Source organism: Amborella trichopoda, chromosome 10 (genome assembly GCF_054954075.1).
Source record: "Amborella trichopoda isolate Santa Cruz 75 chromosome 10, AtrichopodaSantaCruz75HAP2 v2.0, whole genome shotgun sequence".
NCBI classification, from domain to species: domain Eukaryota; kingdom Viridiplantae; phylum Streptophyta; class Magnoliopsida; order Amborellales; family Amborellaceae; genus Amborella; species Amborella trichopoda.
The window spans coordinates 7,638,888-7,656,348 of NC_142345.1; the positions used below are offsets into that span (position 1 = coordinate 7,638,888).

Here is a 17,461-nt window from a genome sequence, read left to right on the forward strand (position 1 = left end):
CATTCTTTGCCACTAGGATCTCAACCCATAATAATGAGATCATGGAACTCCCATTGTTCTCCATGATAGACCTTTCGAGAAATATCATCTGAACAAGCACGTCGTCAAGTTCACTATTCTCACCATGAGGGAGAAAGTGTCAATGTAGTCCACACACTCAATTGGGTGAAACGTTTCGCACTTTTAATGTTTTGTGCTTTGTCTATAGTCCCATCAACCTTTTTATTATATACAAGATCCATGAGTTCCCATACTCGGTTCTTCTCCATGGAGCTCTTTTCTCTTAGTCCATTGCAGCAATCCACTTGCAAGCAATAAATAATCTTAGTATTTCTTGATATGAACCTAGTTCATTCTCATTAATGGAGATGCAAGCCAGACCTTTCCTCTTTATCTCTTTATCTCTCACATGCCTCTTGCTCTCTCTCCCCCCCCCCCCCCCCCCCCTCTTCTTCTTCTTTATTTTCTTTCATTTATTTTTTTCTATATCCTATCTAAATGTTTTCTTCTCTACTATAATTTCAACTCGGTATCAGAGCAAGAAGAAAAAAAGGGGGTCAATATTCAAAGAGGTGCACAGGACCTGTGTTTAGGGGTGATGTCATCCTTGGGGTTAGATGACATCATCATGCCCTAAAACCCTAACATTTTCTCTCCAGTATCAATAGAGGAGAGTTTCTTTATGATTTCGAATGTCAATCATGATATTTATTAGAAAACCTAGTTTTTGTATGGATTAGGGTATGTATACCCCAATCAAAGAAATCATAATAGTGATGTTTTTTTATGCTTTTCTCTAAAAAAAAGGAGTGTGATCGAAACTGAGGTTGTAACCAAATTTGTAAAACCATTTATTTGAAGAGAGCAAAGGGTGTAACTTGATCCCAATTGTTGAGTACGATCTAACGATGTAACTAGATCTTAACTGCAGTAGAGAATCTCTCTACATCCATAAAATATGGAGTCTTTTGGACCCCAGACTTGATGGCCCATACTATTTAGAACGAGTCAAGTTAGTTAGACTATTTCTGGGTGGAAAGAAAAAACTGGGATACATTGATGGCCATGTGGAAAAACAAGACCTAAAAGATGCTAAATATGTAGACTGGGAGGCTGAAGATATCGCTATTATGAATTGGATACTATTTTCTATGCAGCCGAATATGAGTCAATCCTCCATGAACTACAATACCTTTAAGGAATTATGCGATTTCGTTTATGAGTTCTATTTCCAAAAGAAAAATAGGGTTTCTGAATTGGAGCAGCAAGCCAGTGATTTTAAACTGGGTAACTTATCACTGGGAGACTATCGTGCTCATCTATGTAGTTTTTGGGATGAATTAACGTAGCATCAGCCTATACAGCGTTCTTCTTGTGCAAAGGAACAAAGAGAGAGACTGAAATAGAGGAAGATTGTTTATCTTTTGAGGGGAGTTAAAGGAGAGTCTGAAACAATTAGGGCTAATGTTTTCGGTGGCAAGACTCTGCCATCAATTGATATTGTGGATAAGATCAATCCATCAACTTGCCAAATCATTTGTTTTCAGTCGAACAAAAACTAAAAATTCCATAAAACATCATATTTTCTCAATAAATAGATAAAAATTAGGATGCAATCCTCTAAGAGAACATGGAGAACAACTTTCAAAGAAACAGATGAACAAGGGAATGAAAAATGAGTTACATTAACTGCTCTTGAAAAAAAGAGCTTCCAACAAATCATGGAGCAGAGCTTGACATGCAAGAGGCACCATGTAATAAACAAACTTGTTCTACTGAGACAAAATTCACATGAGAAAAAGAGATGCTTCTTAAATTGGCTAAAAGGTGTTTATGTTCTATTGCTGAAATATTCACTTTTTCTACGTAGCCAAAGCCCATCCTGAAATCAAGATTTGTAAGCATGTTCTGTCTTTTTTCAGGTGCAACTCTATCTCTCAAAACAACTCGAATCATATAATGATCTTGTGGCTCAACAAAAATGGGATGAAAATGTGCGTTCTCCTACAAGAAGGAAGTTATTATCTTCCTTCGAAAACACATGTGTATGAACCAGAACTTCTTTTAAACCACCTTCCTACTGATGCTCTGTATGAGAAGCGTGCTTTGTTACTGGGCAAAATGCAGCAACACCAGTAGCCCTTACAGTATACATCCACAAGCTATCAATTGCTAATCTGCTGTTGGTAAAGGATGTTGTGTCCAGTGTACTTTGTTGTTGTGACTGTCTAGTGAAATAGCCATTAAAAAGTCGGACCCACCATTGAGGTGAAGAAGCTCCTTTGTTTTTTTGTTGGCTAGTCATTAATGTTCTTTTCATAGGAGCCTTAGAAGTTGGAATTAACTTTACCACAGAGCAAATACTACTTTTCACACTCCTGGGAGTCCTCCTATTGTCTTCAGTTCTAAACAAAAGAGTTCAAGATTTGAAATATATTTGTTTACAAGGTTGACTGATGTTTTTGGGTACTCCAAGAAAAAAAATGGAGTCCTAAAGATGTTGTCAAAATGCTTGGGATCAGAAACCCTAACCTCTATGTCTATGCCTGCATATTATCATGTTTTTACAATGGAAATCAGTCTAATGAAGATTATCAGCATCTGTAAACAAAAAGGAATTAATCTGTGAGACCCAGTCACTACTGTGCCCCTTTAGATAATTGCAAAGACAGAGCACAACATCCAAGCAAGTCTTTCATGCTTTAAAAAAAAAACAAAAGCCAACAAATCATAAGGACAAAAATATTTAAAAAGGAATTGATCTCTAATTCATCACAAGAATTAATATAATGACACGAAACTGGAAAGGGATCAATACAACATATCCTAAAATACGCAATCTGTGCAAAGGTGTTTTTATTAGATATTAACTCATTAGGAAGTTTTAAAGCAATTAGTGCAAAACTATACAGGAACTCAAAATAGGGCTAGATAAAATAGGGCTGTAAATTAGGGATAAAAAAAAAAGGGATGGGATGAGAATTTTTGGACTCAAATATTGGGATAAAATAAAGTTTAGATGAAACAATGCTGTAAATTGGGGATTCGAAAATTAGGATTGAAAACTTTGGGAGACGGTGAAGGAATTGGGATGAAATTTAATAAAAAAGCCTTTGTGAACAATCTGAAATTACGGCTTCAAAGTTTCATATACTAGGACTGTAAATTAGGGTTCACAGAGTAAGGATAAAAAAAATGTAAATCAGGGCTGACAATGCATAAAAATGATCATAATAACATAATACATACCGTTGTGCAATACTCTATGGTTGAAGTGAAGAACGTCTGAGAGAGAGAGAGCTCGACTAGCGTTTGAGAGTGCTCACAAATCAGTCTAAATAATGCTTTTGAGCTTCTGTGAGGCCTTCTGAGCTCTGTGTGGGCTAGAGAGCGAGAAAGAGAGCTGAGAGAGAGAGAGAGCTCCACTAGGGTTTGAGGGCTCCTGTGAGAGCTCTGTGCTTCTGTGTGGGATTCTGAGAGAGAGAGCGAGAGGAGAGCCGTTGGCGCCTCCCGACAGTTTCATTCGCAGAGGGACGGGGGATGGTTTTACTCACACAGGGATGGGGTTTAGAGAGGGACAGACAGGGCCAAGGGTTTTAAATATTTCCCGGGAATATTTATGCGCCAAAGGAATTTCTTAAAAATATTGATTCCGGACCACGCAGGCTCTAATGCAAACCTCGTGCACGTAAAACCCTATAAATTAAAAAAAAAAACAATTATGTCGAGCGACCTCTCTACAGCGATCCAAATATCACTCAAATCATACCTAAATATCCAAAGTTAAGAGTTTAAAAATTTATCAAAATCCACCCTCGCCCAGGCCTGTGATGTACGTAGCTTCGGGCCGTGCGAGGTTTGCCCGTCTAGCACTAGACAAGGGCAAGGCACCGCCCAACTCGATGGGCCTGGTTCAGTGGTTCCCTTGCCCAATTTTGGTTGATAAATACAATTAAGTCAGTTTTCATCCGAATATTCCAAAAGATTTGAGAATTGAAGACTTCTTAACTGAATCTAGAACCTTTGATCGAACTGACCTATTTTTAAGCGTGACCCTAATTTAACCGATGAATCCCTATGAATTAATAGATAAAACCTTAAATCAATTTTATAAAATAAGAAAAAAATTCAAAATCATAAAAAAATCCCAAAATTCCATTAGAAAATAGGAGCTTAGAAAATTAGGAAAAATCATATAGTAACCTTAAGAAAAATTAGAAAAACCTTACCTAAAACACTACTAATCCTTTTAAAACCTTAGGAACCTTATATCTAAGTAAAATGAGTGTTAGATCCCTGCAAATTCCAGCAAGCAAAGACATCCAAATAGGAGATGGTGGTACAAGCTAGCCAGATCTAAGCTTAAAACTCCAGGTTTCGGGTCCTTAAAATAAGTAATTCATCCCTTCTCTTTAATTTAGTTATTTATTCTTTAATTTATTTATTTTTTCTACAACTACCTTATCTTGAAGTTAATAAAATTTTATAAGTTTTTATTATTTTTAATGCTGTAAAATTTGAGAAGTATTTAAAAATCCATATACATAGATTTTGATGCTCTCAGTATCATCACACTCATAACAGAAATAGATCTGTATGGATCTGCGATGTTTTTTAGCCTATAATTTAAGCAATCCTATTCCATATACTGTTTCATAAATTTAACTCGTACCACATGGTATTTGAGTTAATCTCTCCTTGAGATCAGCACAAATACAAGCATAAACAATAAGGCACCCCTCCTTATACTATATTAGTAAAGTGCACCTTTAAAATTTACTTGGAGATATAGTTCCAATGTTAGAAATATTATGATGGCTTTAAACTCTATTTTGATCCATATTTAAGAAATTTAAAATTTCAAAAATAGCACAAATCGAGTAGATCCTTAAACACTTGAAAACCTTGAAAACAAACAGTTTAGATAACTGGTTATAGGATATTCTATTTTCATTAATTAAAATGTTTTTTCTATCCACATTCATACATCTTGAGGTCAAGACAATCAATTCAAGAGATCTAATGTTGAAATACCCTCCTCTAGAGGAAATTTTAATGTGAATTTAAACCTTATATAAACTTTTCCTTTGTTGAATAATACCTAAAAGGAATATTAATACCAAGGGTGTGGTTTCTATAAGGTTGCGACCTTAAACCATCCAATTAAGGCGCACCTCTAAATTTTATCATAGCGTCTAATTTTAGTGTAAAAAATTCATAAGATTATCTGAAAATCTATTTTATCTATAATTATAAAATTTTAAACTCAAAAAATAGTTAAAATCAAGTAGATCTATAAACATATGGAAATCTTGAAATGAACGGTCTAGATAATGTGTTGCAAACTATTTATGGGACTCAATATCTTCTTTTCTTTCCATATTCATACATCTCGATGTCGAGATGATCAATTAAATGGTTTTTCAGCATTAAAATAACCTTTTTCAAGTTTCTGATGTGCATATTTAATTCTACATTTTTTAAGGTTACAACCTTATATAAACTTTTTTCAATCAATAAAATTTAGATTCATAGGCAAACCCGATGACAGCAAGTGTCATATGTTTACGTTCTTATCCCACCATACCAGCTAATTGTCTCAACCATAGTTAGCAAGTCTCCATTTAAAACATGATTTTTTCAAAAAGTCTTTGATTTTTTTAAGTACGTTTAGAACTCCGAGTTTTTTCAAACGATCTTTAAAAAAGCGTATTTTTAATGAAATTTATATAAATCCATATTTTATTATTTTTAAAAAAAAAACTTCTCCCTTATAACTTTATTTCTTTATTAACTTAATAGTATTGAATTTTGGTTTAAAGATATGTACACTAACATAGGGAGTAAATTAAGAATTTTGATTTAACAAAAAATTCTATAAAAACTTTCATCAATGAGTTCCCTTAAATAAAGAGTATGAAAAGTACAAGCAATATATTCCTAAAAAATAAATAATTAAAATAAGGTGCGATTTGTGTAGCGCTGATGCTCTAAACAATCAAAGTAAAACATACCTTCAAATAATGTCGAGAAATGTGGTTTCAATACTGAAAATATTTGTGATAGTATTAAAATATGTTTTCATCTTTAATTGTAAAAATTTAAAGTTTTAAAAAAATTGTAGATCGATTAGATATATAAAAACTTGAAAATCTTGAAAATTGATGGTAGATCGTTACAAGATGCACTATTTCCAAAACTTGAAATTCATATTTTTTTAATGTCCATGCATCTTGATGTCGAGATGATTAATTTTAGGACATTTGGACATCAAAACAACATTTGGGCTTTAGATCTATAAATTGTATGAATATGAAATTTGGTATATGCCATCTTATCAATGGGGCGCACCTATAAAAAATTTTTAAAATAATTTGTCGATAAAATATAATAACTAAAATACCTTTGAAAGTTAAACTTTAAGGGGTATTTTGGTCATTTTATTTTAATGAAAATATTTTTTTTTATATTTTTTGCTAGTGTGAGTTTAATAGATGAATGAATGTACAAAATTTGGTATCAAATAGTTTATAAAATAAAAATAAAAATAAAATAATGTAGAGACGTGACATTGTGATTGGGGCAATCTTAGCCCTCCATTTAGAATGGACGGTTGGATAAATGGGATAATAGAACTTTTATGTTATGTTGCAGAGAAAGCATTGAAAGCTTGCCCAATATATTTATACAATAGTTGCAAATTATAATCCTATATTGAGCCATCTGTACACATCCGATATTTTCTTTTTTTTTTAACCCAATCCGATTCTATAGCTTACTGCGATCCATATTTTCAAGTGATATTTTCCTCCTAGTTTTTGAAATAAAAACCAATGTGGTACCAATGTTTTTATCCAATGATATTTTATTATGAGAAAGCTTTCTATGTTCCTCCTACAAAATAAAACTTCTATCCTTTCCTACCATCCAGCTGTCAATTTTTTATCAAAGAGAGCCATTCACCGTTTGATCTTAGATCCGACGTCTCAAAGTAATTTATTTTTAGTTTTTTAATATAATTTTTTTGAATATGAAATTTGGTATGTGCCATCTTTTTATTGAAGCATACATATAAAGAATATTAACAATAATTTTTTGATAAAAAATAATGGCCAAAATACTTTTTGAAGCTTTTAAAAGTATTTTGGTCATTTTATTTTATCGAAAATATTTTTTTTTTTGTATTTTTCGTTAATACGAGTATAATAAAAAAGGGACGTCCAAACTCTGGTGTCAAAATCAAAAACTCAAAATAGTTTATAGAAAACAAATTAAAAATAAATTAATGCAGAGATATAATATTGTGATTGAAACAATCTTAACCCTCCATTCACGAATGGATGGTTAGATAAGGGGAAGGATCGAACTAGGGGGAACGTAGGAAGCTTTCATTTTATTATTCCCGGACTTGTTATATGGTATCAAGTCAACACCACTTTTCTTTTTCTTTTGTCCTCTGTTGTGTGATCTGGTGAGACGATGGATGGGAAGCGTATGGGTTTGATCCTCTCCCTGTGTGCCGTGGCTTTTGCCATGGCGTCAGGGTCGGCTGCTTATCCTTCTGGCTTCGGTTTTGATTCTGGTGTGTGCGGAGCAGAGACTGTGGAAGGAGGCGGAGGCGGTGATGGGCGGAGGCGGATAATGGACATAAGCCACGCCATCAGGGAGGACATGCTTTCATGGGACTCCGCCGAAGGCCTCGGCAGCTTTCTGTGGCTCGCCCTCAGCATGAGGAACGGCTCCCTCGCCAACTCCTCCGTCATGAAGCTCCCCACCCACACCGGCACCCATGTCGACTCCCCTGCCCATGTCTTTCAGGAATACCATGACGCCGGCTATGATGTCGATACCCTCGACCTCCATACCCTTAACGGTCCTTTCTCCTTCTCTCTTCTTGTAAACAAGAAAAAAAAAATTGAAAATAGTGTTGTTTGTTATGCATTATGATGCAGCCGAAGTGGTATCTGAGCTATTGATATATGGGCTATTGATTATCTGGATTGTTTTTCTTCTTTTGTATTATTTTTTTCTTCACTAGCCGGCGCAATCGTCATCATTATCATCCCATATTTGGGTCAGTTACATAAATCCTATTCCATCATCATTCAGGATTCAGGAAAGTTTTAGGGTAGATGCTTACCTAACACAACCCTCCTCCTTTCTCCTTGGAATGGGCTTATGACCGACTTGGGACCGGTTACGGCAGAGTAAATAACAAAACTAAGGGCAGGACAGCTTGGTATATTTTGTAAAAGAGCTCTAAGTTCGAACCCACAACCTTTTGTGTGACGCACAAGGGTGTTTCCGAATAGGCTAAAACTCCAGGGACTAGTTACACACAGCATATTTGCTTTTGGTGATCCTAGGGAGAGAGAAGATGTCATTATCCCCCATTTTTTTGTCCTGTAACTTTAATGACCCAAAACAATATTATTATCTGTATTTTATTTATTTGTTTAGTTTTTAGAAAATCTGCATTTTCTTTTGGTACGTTCATGGATAATGAGGTTTTTATAGATGGTGTTTTAATTATTATTTAACTTCATATGTTTTATTTAAAGGGCACCAGCCATAAGTTAAATGATGCAGGAAGACAATGGAATCAGCGGGGGAAGTTTAAATCAGTTATATAGTAAGTTTCATCAGAGCCACAGAATAGTTATGCTAGTGGAAAAGAGACAAGAGATCAAAGATGAACCTAAGTGCTACTATTTTGGTCAAGAGGTTAAGATTCAGAAATTTGTAGTCACATTGGGTTTCTTACTAGAAAAGAATAACGCTTTCCAGAATAGCATATTCTATTCTCTATGGCTGCAGATCTTTGGTCATGGTTTCTAGTAGAAGTGAGGCTAGGCCCAATTGCTTTAACTTTTGGTCTTTGCATGTTAATTTGACGAGTTCATCCATTCTGCTTTTTCACTTCAAGTTTTCCTTTTAATAGTTTTTTCTTTTCTTTAACCTATCAGGCCTCAAGACTAAATCTGTTCCTTGCAAGCATTACTTCAATTTTTGGTATTTCTTAGTGGCCGTCCGAGTTCTAGGCTTTCTCTTTATCTGTTGGACCTAAATTACTGTGATATCAATCACATTCTCATGGTTGGTTATGGTGAGAACTCTGTTGCCTTCCTTTTTGTGGGTAAATGGACATGTGCTAACCAATGGGACAGACAAAATGATCTGGTAACGGGTTGGGAAATGTTTAGAGGCCTGCAAATATTTTCATCATGTCAGTTTTCAAGCATGATGTTGAAGGGGCTTTATCTATTGTTGGTCCATTTGGCTGTAAGGGCTTAGAAAGTAGAGGAGCATGAGGAGTGTGAGACAGAAATTTTCACAACGGTTATGTCTTTATATGAAAATCGAGGTTACATGCTCGTATGTGGTTGGTTTGGAGGGGTTATTTCTTCTTTTTAGAGGTTGTATTGCTGTGGGGGCAAAGAGAAGTAGTAGTTGGGGGTTGGCATGTTAGGAAATATTTTTTACGGCCTTGTCATGTGAAATTGTGCACTTAAGGTATTGTAAGGTAGGTTTCAAGTGGAAGATGAAGGTCTTGGATGGATGGTTTTGGCTGTTATATATACTCATTTCTCTCCTATGGGATGATAAGAAACTGTTGGGATATGATGCCTTTTCTTGGATAGCGCATGCTCTAGGGATGTGAGAGTTGGTGCCTAGTGATGAAAGAAGGCTGGTGGGTCTCTGATATGCAAAACAAATCAAAAGTAAAGTTGGGCTAAGATTTTGATACTTGATAGTTGCGGGATGATCGTGTTGTTCATGACTAGAGTGAAGTGGACATCCTCATGCAAAGTTGTCCATGGTATGTCTTTTCTGGGGGGGTTTTATGTTTTTATTGATATGTTTGGTGTTTCTGTAGATTTTGGACTGAAATCTCTCAATTTGAGGTGGGGAAATAAAAATATGATACAAACAGCCTGTGTGAGCAGCTATAGTGGTTTTTGTCACGTATCAAATTTCAGAAATTTTTTCTTGACACATATGATTGTACGTAGTACGGACAAGCCCACTTTACAGGTGCTGCCATACACTTACATAGTTTCATACATCTTTACACTTTTACAGCATCAAGAAATACAAAACGAGATACAGAGGAGGCCATGGGATCTGTTTGCTGCCATGTTGAATCTCTATGGATTGATGTAATACCAACTCATACGAAGTCCTCTATAAAATTCGAAAACAACTCAATAACTATGCATGTCTCGATCCATAAGGTTTATTTTCCCCTTTTTGGGATTTCTCATCTCTAGGGTTTTTCTATGTTGTGCACTTCTAGGGACTCTTTCATCTTTTTCTTGCATGCAGCAGCCTTTGAAGATCATCTTTTCTTCAACCTGCCCCATACAGGTTGCCTTCCGCCTTCACATGCACACAATAACCCATAGAGAAGCTTACTCTCCTCATGAGCACTTCAAACAGCCTGTAGAGAAAACCTTTCTCTACCTTGATTTTGCAGCAACGCTTGAGAGACTTTTTCAACTTTCCTCAAGTGGATGGACATTTAAGATACGTGTTCTGTATTCTCAGATCAGGGATGGGATGGAGATCAACATACCTAAATGTAGAGGCCTTGAGGAGACCCAATTGGTGTGTCATGCAGAGGTCCACGAAGACCACTGCTCTCTCCTATGCCCTATATAGATTTCCATGGTTGTTTTGCCTCCACCTTCTGCTTGTTTTTGCTGCAACTGTATTCTCAGATCAGGGATGGGATGGATATCAACATACCTAATGTAGAGGCCTTGAGGAGACCCAATTGGTGTGTCATGCAGAGGTCAACGAAGACCACTGCTCTCTCCTATGCCCTATATAGAATTCCATGGTTGTTTTGCCTCCACCTTCTGCTTGTTTTTGCTGCAACTGAGACCTGCTTTTCTCAATTACATGATTACTTCGAAGATGTTCCTATGCTGCTCGGCCCTGAAGGATAAGTTTGCCATGAAATTGTAGCCCCATGAAGAATCCTTTATTTCTTCTTCGTTCCATGTTTAAGGTTAACATCTTTGAGTCTCTCTCTTCATTGTGTGTTTAACATGGAGATGCATGTCTTCTCTTCGACGTCCCAACCCTTGAGACAATGGAAATCGGATGTGCAGCCTATGGAAGACGTTTCTCCTATCGTTTTCCACCGTGCACTGGCCATGTAGAACTCCCTTCTACCTTCTTGACGATGATGTGAAATCCCTAGGAAACCCTCTTCTTTTAACGTCTCTGCCCTTGTCTCACAAAAGTATTCTGTGCATTATGGGAGAGTTAGTCCAACTTTTGTAGACTGTTCTTGATTTAGACTTTAAGTTGAATTGGTAGTTATGCTTTCAATAGACGATTTGTGGGGTGAGAGAGGCCTTTAAAACTTAGCCACCGCCAAGCCTCAACTATCATGTTTCAAGGGTGTAGGTCAGACCTTGTCCCTGGTGGTTTTATCCACACCCTCTCAATTTTCCAGCAGGAATCCTTTCCCATCCAAGAAAAGATCCCTACTAATTCCCTTTGACTTTAAAGAATATTCTTCCCATATCTTTTTAAACAAATTCAGTTTAAAATCAAGCCGCCTAAATCTTGAAGAGAATATTTTTAGTGGCTAGAGAGAATCCCAAGAGAATCTCGACACATGTAACAACTTCAAATCACCTGTGACTTGTAATTTCTTTGTGCCTATGATGAAAAGCTTGTGGCAAGTGGGCCCCCACATTAAAACACTTTGTGGTTACAAGGGGCTCATTGCCAGTGGACCCATGTGATCCACTTGGATCTTAATTGGTCACATGTGCCTATTGTGGCCCACATGTGTTCCAATGCCCAAAAATGGCATGCATAGATTTTTTTGTATTTAGTTGATCCGGACTCAGCGGAATCCACTTGGACTTGGCAGGGTGTACAACTTGTGTTAAATTATAAATATTATGATGTTGGATTTTATTCAAATAACCACAAAATTACTTATTGGTTTGTGTGCACATCTTGTTTCCCTTACGTATGTGGTTCGAATCCCCTTCTTTCACCTTTTATAACTTTTATATATATTTTATTTATTTATTTATTTAACAGGACCGCAAAAGAGTTACACATGGGGGTTTGATCCCAAAACCTTTCAAAAGGGCCTAGAACCACTAACCAGCGTGCCACTTGAAAAATTTTGTATATGGAAGGCATGTTATATAGATATATGATATAAAGCAGTCATTTATTTTCTTTTTATCGTATTTTATTCTATTTTTAAATGGGCTAGAATCGGGAGAGTTACTCGAACGCGCCTGAGTAACTTGGCTTGGCCAAGGTCCAAGTACCTTGGCCGAGTCAATTTTCTGTACACTGCTTGTAGTTTTTCATAAAGCAAATTAGTAATTCTAATTTAGAATCCTTCTTCCTTTAAATAACACAAAAACACATATTTTATGGTGTCTTGTTTGAAAAGATAAAAGGCAATATATTCATCTCAAAATAAAACATTAGGAAATCCTGAATGAGTGAGCATTCCATGGGAAAACACATCAATCAGCTTACACCTCAATGTGAAATATGACCTAATATAACTCATGACCGGTTAGTCTCGTTGTAGGGGCTCACGATTGACTTATCAAAGTTAGCAAAGATGTGGATGAACTACAGAGTCCTCTGGATTTCAGATGCCTCCCCAAGAATAAGTCAATGTCATTCTAGACATGTGCACCAATCCAAGTGCAGGGGTCCTCTCACAGCACATGTACACACAGACATATCACAGTTCCTAACCAAAAGACTATTTAACCCAACTATCATGTGTACATTATGCAAGGGTGGGGTGTTGATGTTTTGGTGCTTTCCCTCTCGGCCCTTCAACCGTCACACATGAAATCTATCACTGGTCGTTCTAGTTACCTGTTCACACAATATTTCCCTTGTGCTACCACACCTACCACTGAGCTCTCTGCTGATCTCAACAAGGTATAACCGGTGCATCAGGCATTAAGCCACTGCCGGGCCCAAGGGGCAAGTTTCGCTACTCAATCTAGCCAAGGCCTAGTCCACAAACCAAGGCAGAGTCTATAACCCTCACATTACACACTCTAGTGATCTGTATCATCCATAGAATCCAATTGGTCCCCCGTGGCCCAATCCGCATTCCCACTCAAAACTGGGTTGTGCACCCTTACTAGAGAGATGAAATGCGTTCTCTACATGGGGAATACATGAGCAACAGCCTTTAAAGTACAAAAGCCAACATAGCTTAACGTTAACAAAGTCAGTTTGGTTATTTATAAATATGCTGGTGGTAGCTATCATCTACTTTACCTTTTCTGTTCTAAGATCAGCCTAAGCTTATGTTATTCTTTTTAAGGGTTTCATTTCAGTCACCTCATTTGTGGCTCTAGGCCATAGCCAGATTTGGAAATTTGACCTCCAAGATGGGTCATCTTGATATGTCATCTATGCGTACTTTTTGATGAATTTACTTTCTATGGGCATCATCATCAATATGTTTACAGAATATATTAGCAATGGCGCTTATGGCACTAACATCTCTGATATCAGCATTTTAGTAAACATTTCTTCGCCCTTCATGTCTAGTCATGTATCTAGAAGATATCTTTTGGAGAAATACAATGTTGGTATGTATATTGAATCTCGCAAATTGTCTAAACACTCTAGTTTTATATGTGAGTATTTCTATCCAGTTTTTAGCCCTTGTCTAGCAACATTTAGAAATTTGGGCATAATGTAGTTGTAGTGTGCCCAAGGTCAGTGTTGTCATACTTTGATGCATGTAACATGTTGGTGTCTGTGAACCTTTACCGAAAGTCTCATTCAATTTTTTGGAGGATTATTTTGTATTATGAAAATTTTCTGAAACCTAGTAGAAGATGAATGGGCAGAGGAACATTCTGGGATATCAGATTTGTACTGAAATTTGCTGCCACTTGTTTGACAATTATTATAATCACTTTGAAGGCTAAGAGATGTACCTGGAAATCATTCAAACTATGTTGGCACGCTTCTGAAGTTCCATTCTTTTTAAGCTTGAAAATGAAGAGGGTAGGATAGTATGTCCTTTGGAATTGTGCGGGACATGTCTAAGAGAGGAGATGTTCTGCACATTCAGAATTCTACAGCACCTTTTGCCATTTAATTAGGCTTCACAGAACTTCAATTTTGCATTCAGTCACATAAGAAGAAAGTTTGGCATTAACTACGTTTGACCCATGCTAGGTGAAAGAAATGTTTTAATGGAAAGTGGCTCTACAATTTAAGTACCTGGAACATAGTTATTTGTAATATCGAGGTGTAGATGTGCATGTATATGCATACACATGCAAATGCAAAAATGTGCAAGTATATGCTTAATATAGTCGTTTTGCAATGCTTTTGAATCATAGCAGTCATTGGAGATTGCAACACCAAATAATAATCCAGAAAATCAAAAGAAAGAAACATGATAAAATGAATGTGAAAATAAAGTGAAGGAACTTAAGGATAACATGTTGAGCTAGTAAGTGCTAAACTATCACTACATTATGGGTAGAAAACAAAATTAAAAAGAAAAACTCGATTAATTAAAAGGGAACGAAAAAGAGGGAAGGAGGCATGAGAAGTAGAGGAATTTCTTGATTAGAAGGATGGCAACAAGGAGGACTTTGAAGTTCCGAGATGACAGTCGAGTTTATTGATATTATTTTCCTTTATACTATTGGACAAAATCATTTTGTTGGATTGAACATGTATTCTAGTTTGGCAATTAGCAATATCAAGAGAATCTTCTTAGTGGTTGGAGGTGGGAGTAGGAGGGGGGGAACGTCACATGTTGGATGTTCCCTATGTTGGGAGGGCATTTCATATGATTATTGAACTAATAAATAATTTTTAAAATTAGAAATTATTAAAGATCTAAGTCTCATAAAATTCAATAAAAAATGGGAACAAAAATTTATTAATTAAATTTATTTAATTATTAAGTCATATTTTTATATTCCTTTGAGGTGTGGTTTATTTATGTAACAAAAATCCCCCAAAATACGTTAAAAAAATATTAGGATGTGGCCCATTGGGATAACTAATAATAATACAAGGGAGCTCAATCTTAATAAAAAATAAAAAAGCTCCAAAAGCATATCAAGCTGTTTTATTTACAATATTACACTTACCTTTTGAGTCTCGTTGACCCATTCTCTCCTTACCAAAATAGGAATGTTTTTTATTAAAAAAGATTATCTTTTTATCTTAAAATTCTTCTCGAAGGTTTATAGAACTCCTATGCCTTCAAGAAGATCTATTGCATGCTTCCTAAAACCCACCAAACTTCTTAAAATAAAAGTGTCCAATTTAACATAAAAAGCAAACATTTGGATTTATTAGGAAGAGGGGTGTGTGGGCCTCTGGAGCCTAATGGGCCCATGCGTCACACTTATATGGGCCTTGCTCCATGTGCATGCATGGCCCTTGGGTTTGAGGTGGGTCCCAGATAATTTCAATTACCCAAACAATATTTTTAATTTCAAGTTAGTTTTTTTAAATGCCTATGCATGATTTATTATGATTTAAAAATTCATGTTGATAAAAATGTTAAATACGTATTAAAAATTCTTTTTTGTGATCCAAAAAATATTTAAAACATAATAAATATTTCCAAAACAGAATTGGATCAATCGGGTCAGGAAATGCAAATTACTAAGGCACGCCACTTATGCTGGCACTCCACCTATGCTAGTACCTGAGGTCCTCGGGTTATCTTCTCAAACCACCCATTGGAACCCACGACCCAAAGTCAATCGCATGGGCTCTTGAATGGTCCATCAATGTTGGCCAATAAATAGTGGTAGCACTAGTCTAGTTTATGGATTACTTGGTCTGCCTAAGGACAAATCATGTCTCGCATGGACACATGGAATTTCTCGCAATAGTGCAGGGGGTCCTTTCTTCAGTACATGTACATGTCCTACTGTTACGGGTCGCTTCTTATAGATGCAGGTATCATGTGTACCTGCTGTGTGGTAATAACATTGAGGATTTGACCTTGCCTGTACAAGCTGCCAACTGCACCTGGCTAAAACTACCATGGGCCTAGACAGCCCAACCCTGGTTGCGTTAACAAATATTTACGAAGCATGTTTCTCTAGTCACACATCGACCACACTCCCATTGGAGTACAATGTCACTATAATCATGTGTTTTTACATGCTCTTAAGGCCTTTGAAGGCAACATACTCCAACACTAGAGTGACACCCAGGTTGGGAGATCCCTGTAACTATAATATGTACATATGACATTTTAAAAATGCATTGACAAATAGAAAATCTTACATTCATAATGTATTTACTATTTTCTTGAACCTATTGTTGATAAGTGATTCAACTCTTGAAACTGCTCACTATTTTGCATCTTATAAGTAGCACGAAATTACATTCAGGTGGATTGATTCTAAGTCCTTATGCTGCTTAACTTGTCTTATTTCCTTGCCTTGTTTCAATTGAAATACATACATGCATCTTTGTTATTTTGTCAGTTGCGAGGCATGCAATCTTGAAATATTGACCCTCAAAGCTTATTAGCATGAAATGTTTCTTCTTCTAATGGAACTCTCTCTATGTTATGATTTGGCATTTGAAAATAATTTTTTCTTCCTTGTAATAGGTCCTGCATTACTCGTGGATGTACCCAGAGATAAAAACATAACTGGTGAGGTTTGCCTGAAACTTTCAAATAATCAATTTTTCTGTGTTTGTTTATTGTTAGTAATCATTTCTAACTCCCTTGTGCTAAAGACTTATAAATTGATTTTGTTCTGAATACTCTTTGAATTGTATTAATATGATTTCTTCCAGTCGGCAACTTGGCATTGAGTGGCAAACATTATCAAGGGACAACACATTAAGCTAAGGAAAAGAATTTCTAATAATTTTCAGTAAGCTGTACAGAGTTTACATTCCTTGCTTTGTCTTTGCATATAGAACCTAAACCTGTACAAATACCTCTACATAAACATAAAAGGTCAGATGCATGCCTACATTAAATGACTACATGAGTTGGTTTTCTGCAAATGCAGAGAATAAGATAGTTAGGTTGCTTGAAACTGCCATCAAGTTGCTTTGACTGCATTCTGTAGCATTGTATTGCACCATAATTGTTGGAATTATGTAGGTCGGGTCACGATTCTGATCCAGGATCACGATCCTTTGATCCCAATAAGTTATCAATGAAGACGATTTGCTAAAAATCAGGGACCTTGCTCCTAGTTATTTAGAATCTCACTCCATGTGCTTGCGAATTGAGCTCCATTTCTAAACCAAACAAGGTCCATGAATGCCTTGATCTGAAAGGCCTCCAAAAGATCCTTTTTTGATTCACAAATTTCAACCCCTCTTTCCAAAATATCTATGTATTTCCTTAGGACTATAGAGAGAAAAAGAATTAGAGAAAGGAGATGACCCACCTCCGAAGTGGATGTCTTTCCTTAGGATTGATAAA

At 36.2% G+C, this 17,461-nt stretch overlaps 2 protein-coding genes across 7 annotated transcripts in view; one reads left to right on the plus strand and one right to left on the minus strand.

Moving 5' to 3' along the window:
* The window catches only part of LOC18446244 (uncharacterized), a 51,026-nt gene extending 47,045 nt beyond the window's left edge, over nucleotides 1-3,981 (minus strand). For 3 of the 6 annotated variants that reach the window (XR_016041864.1, XR_016041863.1, XM_011629519.3), the window contains exon 1: nucleotides 3,250-3,771. The gene's annotated coding sequence lies outside the window, so the exon portion shown is untranslated. Of the gene's footprint in view, nucleotides 1-3,249 lie in introns of all 6 variants that reach the window. The other 3 variants (XR_016041862.1, XM_088848591.1, XM_006856365.4) reach the window with 2 other exon arrangements.
* Nucleotides 3,982-7,451: 3,470 nt separating this feature from the next.
* LOC18446242 (cyclase-like protein 3) overlaps nucleotides 7,452-17,461 on the plus strand; it is a 35,681-nt gene continuing 25,671 nt past the window's right edge. The window contains exons 1-2 of the mRNA XM_006856363.4: nucleotides 7,452-7,873; nucleotides 16,628-16,672. Of these exons, the coding sequence (XP_006856425.1) occupies nucleotides 7,480-7,873; nucleotides 16,628-16,672 (439 nt within the window). The 5' untranslated portion in view covers nucleotides 7,452-7,479. The remainder of the gene's footprint in view (nucleotides 7,874-16,627; nucleotides 16,673-17,461) is intronic.